The sequence below is a fragment of the Chenopodium album genome, chromosome 12, assembly GCF_948465745.1.
Source record: "Chenopodium album chromosome 12, dcCheAlbu1.1, whole genome shotgun sequence".
Taxonomy (NCBI): Eukaryota; Viridiplantae; Streptophyta; class Magnoliopsida; order Caryophyllales; family Amaranthaceae; genus Chenopodium; species Chenopodium album.
In genome coordinates this window covers 5,778,935-5,790,008 of record NC_137845.1, presented here as the reverse complement: position 1 = coordinate 5,790,008, position 11,074 = coordinate 5,778,935, and the positions used below count along the sequence as shown (strand labels likewise).

Here is an 11,074-nt window from a genome sequence, read left to right as displayed (position 1 = left end):
AGAGTGACAAAGATGACATATCCAAATATGCAATTATGTGATGGTAGAGACGTATAGACATCCTTCACATACATTAAGTCTTCAAAAAACATAAAGACCAACTTTAATGAACACATACCAAGAGCAATGTACGATTTGTTTGTTTGTTTGGTTTTTTTATTTTTTTTATTTTTTTTATGTGATATATTATATTATTCTATTCATTTGTTTTTTATTTGATTTTTTTTATATTATAAAATAAATATTAAGATTATTTTATTTTCCGTTAAATATTTAGATAAAATTCTAATAAGAAAAGATAATCTTTTAATTTTAGAATTAGTTTTTTTAATTAGGATTTTTTAAGGATAAATTTTATTCAAGTTAATTTTTTAAAAATCACAATCTTACGTAGCGTTCAAAATATTGGGAAAAACTCCTCTATGTGAGAGGAGCACAAAATCATATATGCACATTTATTACATGTAAAAATCATTTTCTCATAAAATATGTAAAATACTTTTAAGCACATTTATTACTGAAATGTTTCGCCAATCTCTTCCTCTTGTTCTTGTATAATAATTTCTTATGCTTTTGTTATTAATTACAAAAAAAAAAAAAATAAAAAAAAAATACCTTGCTTATATGACAAACAATGAAACAATCAAACTTAGTTCCAAGTAGTATAATATACTAAGTTTTGAATCATACTACTAGTCTACCACTTTGAATTATTGAAGATTGCATCTATTGAAACAAAGGTAGTATGAGATTGACTTTTTTTTTTTTTTTTTTAATATTATTATTATTTTTTTTATTTACGGGGAGATTGACCTATTTTTGATACAAAGTGGAGTAATTTTTTGTATTTATAGGGGAGTTATTGATTACCTGACAAATTTTAAATAAAAAAAATAATTAATTCGATACAACAAAGATTTAGTAATAATAAGTTTTAATTTGTAAAAATCAATAATTGTTAAGAACAAATATATTAGAGATTTAGCAAAAATTACAGGAAGAATATATGATCTCAATTTTTTTTTTTTTTTTAAAAAAAAAAATCAGTTAAATAGAGAGTTAATGTCACTATGGGCTTGTTTTGATTTACTGAAAACAACTTAACTGCACTGATTGGGGCTGAACTGAACTAAATTGAATATAGATGAAATGAATTTTTTATGAGAGAAGGAAATCTATTATTTATATATATATTTTCCTGGGTTTTTAGAGAGCACGCAGGATTTAATTTTTTCAACGCGCCACGTAGGATAATAAATTTTAGTATTAGCTAATTAAATACGAAATTATTAATTTCTTTTAGAATTAAATAATTTAAATGACACGTAAGTAAAATTGGCGAATGAGATTTTTCAGTTTAAATTAATTAAATATAAAATATTATCTTTTGATATCAAGAATTTTATCTAAATATATAACAAATTTTAGCATATAAATATATATATATATATAAATTATTTTAAAAAATTCAAATAAACCGTGCATAGATTTCATCTAATTAAAAACTGAATTGAGTTGAACTGATTAGAGCTGAGCTAAATTGAACTGAAATTAAACTGAACAAAACATTATTGATGTAAATCGGTAAATACGAGTATTATTGTTCCATTGATTTTAGCCAAGGAGTCAAGGACTCTTCAATTTGACGAAACGTTCACTCACTAATCACTATCTCGTTTATTATTTGTCAAAAAGTATAACGTTGAGTCGTTGAGCACTCCAGCCTTTCTTCTCTCTCATCTGATCTTCCCAAACCCTAAATTGACGAACTACAATTATAGAAATCAGGATTTTTTTCCTATTTCTTCTGATTTCTTTCCATATCTGATTATTTTTTCCAGTTATAAAACCAAGATTTTGATGTTTTTCCCATTCAATTGCTAGTAATGCCACTTCTATAGCAGGTACTTTAATTTTCTCTCTCTTTATTTTTCAGTTTTAGCTGATTAAATCTTGTTTTTTGATTAAATTGGGTGAATTTCTTTTTGTTGTACTTAAAGATTGAATGAAATTGACTAGAATTGAATTGATTTGATCATGTTTTTGGATTAGTCAATGGTATGAGATTATACATTGCTTGTAATTGTACTTCTATAGCATGTACTTTGATTTTCGGAGGTAGCAGATTAAATCTTGTTTTTATGATTTAATTGGGTGAATGTCATGTTGTTATATTGAAAAATTGAATGAAATTAAGTAGAATTGAATTGATCATGTTTTTGGATTAGTCAATGGTATGAGATTACACATTGCTTGTAATTATACTTTCAGACTGATGGAGATGGGCTGCTGTGGGTGCTTTGGGTTCTCGAGAAGGCAGAAATCGATTGCAAGGCCGAAGTTTCGAATTGATGGGTTTACGACTGTTACTTCTCGTAAACCTTTGCTAGATGATGCAGAAGATGATGATGATGATGTTGATGATGATGTTGATGATAATGGTTCTTATAATGGGGAAGATACTAGTATGACACAAGGCTATGATGAAACTGAGGTGACTAGTGGGGCGCAACGAGCTGAAGAGATTATTAATTATAAGATTAGGAATGGGTTAATTTGTAGGCAATTTGAGGTCAAAGAAACTCACAAACTTGTGCGTTCGGAGGTGAGCAATATGAGAATGATACTGCATTTAGGGCCTGTTCATATTTACCGAGCCGAGCCGAGCCGAGCCGAAATGAATATTTTATGTGAGAGGGAAATTAAGAGCTGAACTGAATTGAACTGATTGGAGCTGAACTGAACTGAACTGAAATTAAGTAAATATGAACAGGCCCTTAGGATAGCTTATAGTTGTTGTTGTTGTATGGACTATGGAGTTTAAATTTGCTGCAACTTATATGCTTGATGCTTTGGGGTTAATTTGTTAAATATTCATTTTGTTGTTGTAAGGTTTTTATACTTGGTGAAGATAATATTGTGAGCATCCGTTGTTTAAAATTTTCATGCAAAGATGCACATCATGCAATCTTGAAATGTTGAATCCATGCTGGGGTGTTTTTTTGTTAATCTTGTCAAATGCAAGTCAACTTCTGATCGTCCCGATGACTGCTTTATTTTAATTCCTGTTTTGTATCACTAGGATGAATTTGGGATCAAGAAGATAAACGAGTATATTCGTGAATTTAAAATTGGGTCTGGAAGTTACGCAAAAGTGGTAAGCATTTTGCAAATACACTCCTGAGTCCTGATTGATGATGATAGGATTTGATTTCTCTCTGATGTGTAGCTTGTAATATGACAGGTTCTTTACCGAAACAGCATTGATGGAAATCATTATGCAATAAAGGTTGTTCTTTTTTATCACTGTTTTTCCTTGCATGCATATGTTAGAATACACATCATTATCATACTTTGTCGGCATCCGTTAATTATGTTTTACGTGAATTGGGGGTCAGTGAAAAGAATCAAGTTTTTTGAGCAAATTTTTATTGTATTGAAGAATTTAGAACTTCAAAGTTCATTGCTAGAAGTTACTAGTAAAGAAGAAAACATTCGGAGGATAAGAAAACGGGGATTTTTGTTTTTCAGGGGTTGGGGTCTGTAATTGTTTGTTTCTATAGCTCTTTTGGTCCTCTGAGCTACGTTGTCTGTAAACTTTGGGATTTGTGATCTAAAATTGTGAGTTACAGAATTCAAAACATGCATACAATCAGGGTCTTTTATTCTAAGAGCCTAAGAGGCCAATCTCTTGTTTTATTAAAAATAAATAAATAAATAAAATAAAAGCTGATAATGTACTTCATATATTCATTTGGCACTTTCAGTGTTGCCTTGTTTCTTCTTGATGTAATCAGACTTATTACTTCATTATTCAAGAAGTAAAAGTCTGATTACATCAAGAAGTAAAAGACTAATGGTGATTGGATGTCTACGCGACTACTTGTATGCCTTGCCAATAGTTTGTAATTATGTATAGTGTGTTTTTTCTCCATAACACTGTTTGAGTTTCTAAAGATGAAATTTCATTATGATATTGTACTGGTTCGTCAATTTCTGTAAGACTTAAATGACTGTAAACTTTGCCAGTGGATTTCTGTAAATACTTGACCTGGTTTACCTTTTCCTGATGATATTAATAGAAAATTTTCCATGTACAAGAACACATGCAACGTGCACTCTAGGATTTCTGGATTGAGAACTTTTTTAATAGTTTGGTGATTGGGAACTTCACAATTCAAATTCTGGAATTTACCTGGTTAACCCTTTTGTTGATAAAGTGATAGTATTCTAGAAAAATTGCCATGCACTACGATACATGCAACTGATGCAAGGTATTCTCCAAAGGATCATAGCATCTTTAAGGAAAGTTGGTGGCCATAAAATTCGTTTCCAATAGCATCAACTGATATGGAATTTAAATTTAATATCCTCAACAAATTATTATTGGGTTGGGTTAGGGTATACTAGACAGAAACTCACATTTTGGCAAACACTTGTCTTAAAAGCCTGCACCAAGACCTACACTAGTTTTTCGGGTAATGAAGTTTCAGAAAGAATCTTGTTTGTGTATGCTGCTAAGTCTTTTATTGGAATAGGACTTGAACACATAAATATTTTCTGAAAAGAAATCTTGATGTGATTTATGAGTTATGACACATGGTTAGCATAATTTCTTCCTAATTGTACTATGATTTCTCTTTAATTGTTTTTACCTTATTTGCACGTGAAAATAACTGAAATATATCTTCTTTTGTCAAGTTTTATTAGTGTTTACACTACTCTAGGTGTTGTTCTACGACTCTGCATTATGTGTGTTTACATCGCTTTATGTCATTCCTCTCTTGCTAATTCCAAATGTCTCACTTATATTGGGATATATCTGGTATTTTGCTATGTAGGCATTTCACAAGTCCCATTTGTTGAAGCAACGAGTTGCACCTTCTGAGACTGCTATGACAGATGTTCTTCGTGAGGTGTGTACTACATTCAAATTTGTTCATTGTACTAAATTTATTGCTTTGCATCCTATTTAGCATAGTACTGATTTTTCTTAAAGCTTTTAGATAGTAAAATATCCGCTGCTTCACTCATTTTATGTACTCCCTCCGACCCACAATATCTAGGACGTTGGGATGGGCACATAGTTAGTTTAAGAAAACTTTGAGTGAGACCATTTAATACATTTGTTTGATGTAAAAAGATTCCTTTTGATTTTTGTATGGGTCATGGAAGAGTATAGGAAAATAGTTTATAATTAGTGGTCCCATGCAATATTTATTAATGTGTGAATTATTTTGGGACGGATGTGTATCAATTATTCTGGGACGGGGGGAGTAAGCTTTAAACTCACTCGTCAGGTTTAAGTTTTTTCATAAAATTGCTTGACTTTATAATCTTTGAGCTGGACATCTGGAAGTTTATGTCAAATTTAACCATTATGTTGAGTGCAACAATTTGTTTTAGATTTTAATTCTAAGAAGAACCAAAGCTGGCTTATTTTTGAGAGGCAATTACAAATTCTATCTAAATTCTTGACTAAGATGATTATATAGTATATTAGAGACTGCTTTTTTTGGACTGATTTGGGTTTATTGTCTACATATTGTGAACTAAGTTAATCCTGGCAGTTTTTACTCTAAAAATTGTTCGGCAGTGCATATCAGCCGTTCATTGCAATGTTTGAATTTTATATTTAATTACTTGCAGGTACTGATAATGAAAATAGTGAGCCATCCCAACATAGTTAATCTTATTGAGGTGATAAATGACCCAGACACAGATCATTTCTATATGGGTATTACTGCACTACCTTTTTGTTTTACTTCATGTTATTGCACTCCATACCTGAATTTATACCTGCAGGATGCTAAGTGGGACCTGGGTTTTTTTCATTCTTTTAGTTTTATGTAATGGACTCCATAATTTATCTATAATTTTCTCAATTCAGTTCTTGAGTACGTTGAAGGCAAATGGGATTGCGAGGGTGCTGGGCCACCTGGTGGCTTAGGGGAAGCTATTGCGAGAAAGTACTTGCGAGATATTGTTTCTGGCCTGATATATCTTCATTCACATGTAAGGTCACTTTAGTGCCATTTCAAAATTTGTTGGCCCAGGCTCCATGTTTTTTTATTTGCAAAATTACTGTTTCCTACTTCACAATAAGACAGATGTGCTGTGAATTCACGTCTTATTTTTAATTTTGCAATATAATTTGAAGCAATAGAAAACAAAATCAATCCATTAGAAACACAAGTGTATGAACTATGATAGATACCTCTAGAAGCACTGAGAAGTGAGGCATGAGTATAACAGCTGACCAAGATTTGTTTAGTTTATTTACAATTGTATTTAAAATACTTTTCCATAAGGAAATGCAGGAGTAAGTAGACAGATGGAATTGACAGCTAAATTTTATGCATAACTAGTTCTGTTATTTCGAACATATTTTTTTTTTTTTTTTTTGGAGAGGTCTTTTGGTTATACCCTTTTTCTTCACCGAGGCGTATTTTTGCTAAAAGGAGTATATGAGACAATGATTTTAGTCTAGCGAGACTAAAAATTTCTCTAATTTTGTGTTTGAGGCATTCCGTGTTAAATCTTCTTTTCCATGTGGTGATTGGCATTTACTGAATCTTAGTGATTTTGTTTTCATTGAGCAACAGAATATAGTACACATGGACATAAAGCCTCAAAATCTTTTGGTTTCGCGTAATGGCACTGTCAAGATTGCAGACTTCAGTGTCAGCCAAGTATTTGAGGTAACGGAATTGTATCTCATAATGTTAAAAATCAATTTCATTTTGCTCTTGAAGACTTATCTATGTGATGAGTTCCATAAAAATTGTGCTTGAGGATACAAATTATAATCTTATTGTGATTATCTTTTATGTGCATTTATATTGTAGCATTTGTAGAGAGATTAGATGTTAACACCTAGATGCTGTGGACAGAAGATATGGGAAGGAAAGTTAACATGTTCAGTCTTTTCAATGATAATTGTGCTTTAGAAGATTATTCTCATAACCTCTATGCATTTTATTTAAGTTTCTGTAATCAATTCAACATCCCCCTTTCCTTTTTTTTTGGGGGTTGTGGGGTGGAGCATGTTCACATTGAGTACATTGTCAATTATGAATATGGGTTTTTCTGCCGAAAATTAAAATTTTAACTACAAACAAAGAATCCTTAAACTATCTATAATTAACTTTTACATTTCTTTCCATTTTTTTTTAATTATTACATCCTCCCTTGTGATTATAAATCTAGGACCGAGTCTAGGATAGAACATTCTTCTATGGACGTTGGATTTGTTTTACACAACATTTTAAAACCAATAAGCATAAGCTGCCTGTATCCAGTGAAATAAATGGAAATTTCTTTCTCCTCATTGTGGGGAACAGCTTAATGCTAATAGATTCCAATGGGATCTTAGATTTAGGAAGGAGTCTTACATAGATAGAAATTCATTGCAATGGAGTACATACTTCGTCTATATATATACTTTAAGTGAATATTTAAACGCATAGGTTACCCACATCCAGAGCAAAGCGAACAAGCTACTCCATATCAAGTTCTCTTTATTCCTTTTTTAACCATAGATGCCATTTTTCCAAAATCAGAGTAAAATAAATGCGAAAATTTGCCATTATGTAGCATTTATAGGAGTCCTTATTGGGCAGCTTTGCCTTTTTGGGTTGGATTATGTCACATTTTAGTGTTATGTAGCTCTTATCTACGTGAAGTAGTTGGCCAGTTGTCTTCAAATAAAGGGTTAATCAGGAACAACTTCTTTGCATATTTATGGTTAAGGAAAATGCAGCCTCTTCACAATTGTACGAGTAAGGCCATGTCTTAACCCCCTAGCCCTCACCTTTTGTAAGTGGGAGCCTCATTAGAAGCGTAAGGGTTATTGTTTGATATTTATGCTCCAAAAGTTTTACTCAGAAATTACTATTTTTCATCTCTTCAAGCAGCTATTAATTAGGGGTGTTAGGGTAATGGTGTAACATGTTATGCTTCCAAGTTTGGCACAAGAAAATACAATTCTTTCATTTCTTTTAGCATCTACTACCTGCATTTGTTGCATTATGAGGATACGTTGAAGAATGAATTTCTTTTACTGATTGGTTATACATAGGATGAAATCCTTAAGTCTTGCACAGTGGAGGTTCACTGTTTGAAAACAAATACAAGTAAAATAAAATGGCTCTGCAATGAATTTGTTAAGTCACTTTAGTGGTGTTGCCAACGGCTTTGAATAGAAGTGCCTAGTAAACCATAGTATGTTTTGTTTATTCTAGAGCAAGTGATGCATGCATAACTTATGCTGTGCCTTTGGTTAGACTTTTATGAGTAGGAGAAATTGAAATTTAGAAATTGCTTATTACGGTATTAGAAACTAAAATGTGTCAAGGTATGTGTTATATTAAACTGCAATTACCTTAACTTACTAGTATGAGTAAGAAACTGTGATAGTCACCCCATGCTCTAAACTAGTTCAATATTGCCAGAGTGTGACCATTATGTTGTGGATGTTCTCACCTTTCGCTGGATGAGAATTATTGGATTTAGTTATACCTTCGGTTTTAGCCTTTCGTTTCAGGAGTTTGAGAGACTAAAGTTTCTGTTTGTGTAGTTGTAAAGTCATAAAGGCATGCAAGAATTAATGGCCTCTTTTAAGCAATGGAATTTCTATGTTATTACACTGGAATTGTATGCTGCTGAGACCCCTAATTTTTTTTCGTCACTGTGCATGAAAGGAGCTCTGTGTTTCTGCTCAGCTTGTTGGTGTCTATTTTCTGTCAATAGGCTCTTTTTGAAAAGCTATATCTTTTCAAGTGAAGCTGTTATAATTTAATGCATAGGAAAGGGGCTGGATTAATTGAACTATGACCTATTAATCTTGCTCGATTTGTCAGCATTTACAATAAGGAACTCAGCCAGGAGATGTGTGCTGAATGCCATAAACTCTAGATAGATTTACATTCTATTAGAGTGCTTTTGATTTTTCATTTTTGTGTTCTAACTTCTAAGTAAACTGTGTATTTCTTTTCTCTCATGCCTGATCGTATTTGCAGGAAGATAATGATGAGCTTCGCCGTTCTCCGGGGACACCTGTTATAACTGCGCCTGAGTGTTGCTTAGGTTAGTATAGTGCTGCTAATGACCCTCTACGATAGTTTTTTCAATATGGGAGACTGTTGAAATATTCCTTCATGCTCTTCATCCTTGGGGTTTTGTGTCACAGGTCTTACTTATCGTGGCAAAGCTGCTGATACATGGGCTGTGGGTATCACCTTGTACTGTATGATAATGGGCAAGTTTCCCTTTATCGGAGAGACACTACAAGAAACCTATGACAAGGTGTGTTGGTTTCTCATCCACTATCAGCTACATGCTTTAAAATGAGTATTTAATGTTCAGGGTTTGTTTATTTTTTATTCTGACGACTGTTTTGATGCCCCAGATTGTTAATGATCCCATTGATCTCCCAGAAAATATTAATCCGCAACTCAGGAATTTGTTAGAGGGGCTTCTGTGCAAAGGTGAGCGAACTGTTTACAATTCCCTTTATTAATTAGCTCACCTTTGTACAATGTTAGTTGTTGAGGGAATTTTTGGCATTTTAGCAGACCAATTTTTTTTAGGACTAAGGCTTTGCTGTTGTTGTTGGGGTTAGGGGGATTGAAAATGTTGCTCTCTTTTATTATTTGCATATGCAAGTTACTACAACTTGATTAATATTATTAACCCTGGTGCTTTACTCTTGAGCATTCTCATCTCTTCTTTTTAGTGTTCTAAATTTTCTTAGTTGATGCTTGCTTGTTCAGGCTGAGGGATTTCCTATATTATACTGTTTTCAGTGTTTGACAGTAATGAAATCAATAATTTGAGTTGGCTTTTTTGAGTAATTGGACCAGTTGATGATATGTTAATACCTGTATAGATTCTAAATACAATCTATTCTCACTGCAAAATAATCCTTTATTGACAGATCCTGATCAACGGCTGACGTTAAATATGGTCGCTGAGCATCCATGGGTTATTGGGGAAGAGGGTCCACTTCCTGAGTTTTTGTGCTGGTGCAAACAAAATAGCACGCAGAAGAATTTGCGCAATGAGGATACAGAGATACTTGCATGAGGCTTGGAGATAGCAGAAAAGGGGAGGTTAATGTTTTGACTAACCCATTATCGTACTTTGCGGACAGTTTTGTGTTTTCTATACACTTCTTTGGCCATGTCCGCATTTGTTTTTCATCGATGGTGTTTATGTATGTTGTACAGTAGCAAATGCTAGGAACTGTATTAGTGATACTAACATCAGGCATAAGAGGAAAAGGAGAGTTTAGAAGTTCATCGGAAAGAGAGAAGGGGTGGAGGGAGGGGGTTTGAATCCCTTTTTTCTGCAAAGAAAAGGGTTTTATTTAATTTATTTTACATTGATGAGACCACAAAAATATTTATGCAATTTAAAGAATGCTTTTTTACTTTTTTTTTTTCTCCCTGTAAATTAACTACCTTAATGGTATACGTTTTTAAAAAAATTATACTAGTACAAGAAGATTGCCTTTTTTTTTTTTTTCTTTCTCCCCTCCTTCGGCAAGGAGCATGGCCTGCAGGGATGATTAACGAAATGATGGTGTGCTTTCGGGAATGGTACAAGCAAATTTGTGATTGATGTGTATTAGCTAGCAATTTGAACATAGAATAAAACCAGCTATAAGTCAAATAATTTAATACAAATTAATTGATCTTAAAATTATATTTCATCCTTTCTCTTGAGGTTTTGGTTGATTCCTGAAATGTCATGAATTGGTTCGCCATCATCCTTGACCTTCGCCCTTCTTCTCCATTAACTCTCTGAGTTGCTGCTCAGATCATTTTATTGACGGTTGAACTAATAAATCGTTGGGTTGACAAGAATTAGGCCTTTATTTTGGGTGTTTACGTTTGTTATTTATTGAATTCCATAGTTTTGTGTATGTGTGTGTGTGTGTGTTTTTTTTATTTTATTTTATTTTATTTTTTTAAATTTTTTATTTTTTATATCAGTGCTTCATTTCTTCATGCAGTGAATCAAAATAGACTCATTGATCTAGCATTTATGCAATTGCAATTTTATGAGCTTA

General features: G+C 32.5%; 1 protein-coding gene across 1 annotated transcript; it reads left to right on the top strand.

Moving 5' to 3' along the window:
• The first annotated feature begins 1,664 nt into the window (after window positions 1–1,664).
• On the top strand, window positions 1,665–10,837 carry LOC145570150 (serine/threonine-protein kinase GRIK1-like). The gene is made up of 12 exons (XM_081629160.1): window positions 1,665–1,904; window positions 2,272–2,605; window positions 3,083–3,157; window positions 3,245–3,289; window positions 4,842–4,916; window positions 5,650–5,737; window positions 5,891–6,015; window positions 6,606–6,701; window positions 9,021–9,087; window positions 9,191–9,306; window positions 9,410–9,488; window positions 9,938–10,837. The coding sequence occupies exons 2-12, from the start codon at window positions 2,276–2,278 to the stop codon at window positions 10,084–10,086; spliced, it is 1,245 nt and encodes a 414-aa protein (XP_081485286.1). The 5' UTR covers window positions 1,665–1,904; window positions 2,272–2,275; the 3' UTR covers window positions 10,087–10,837.
• Window positions 10,838–11,074: the final 237 nt, after the last annotated feature.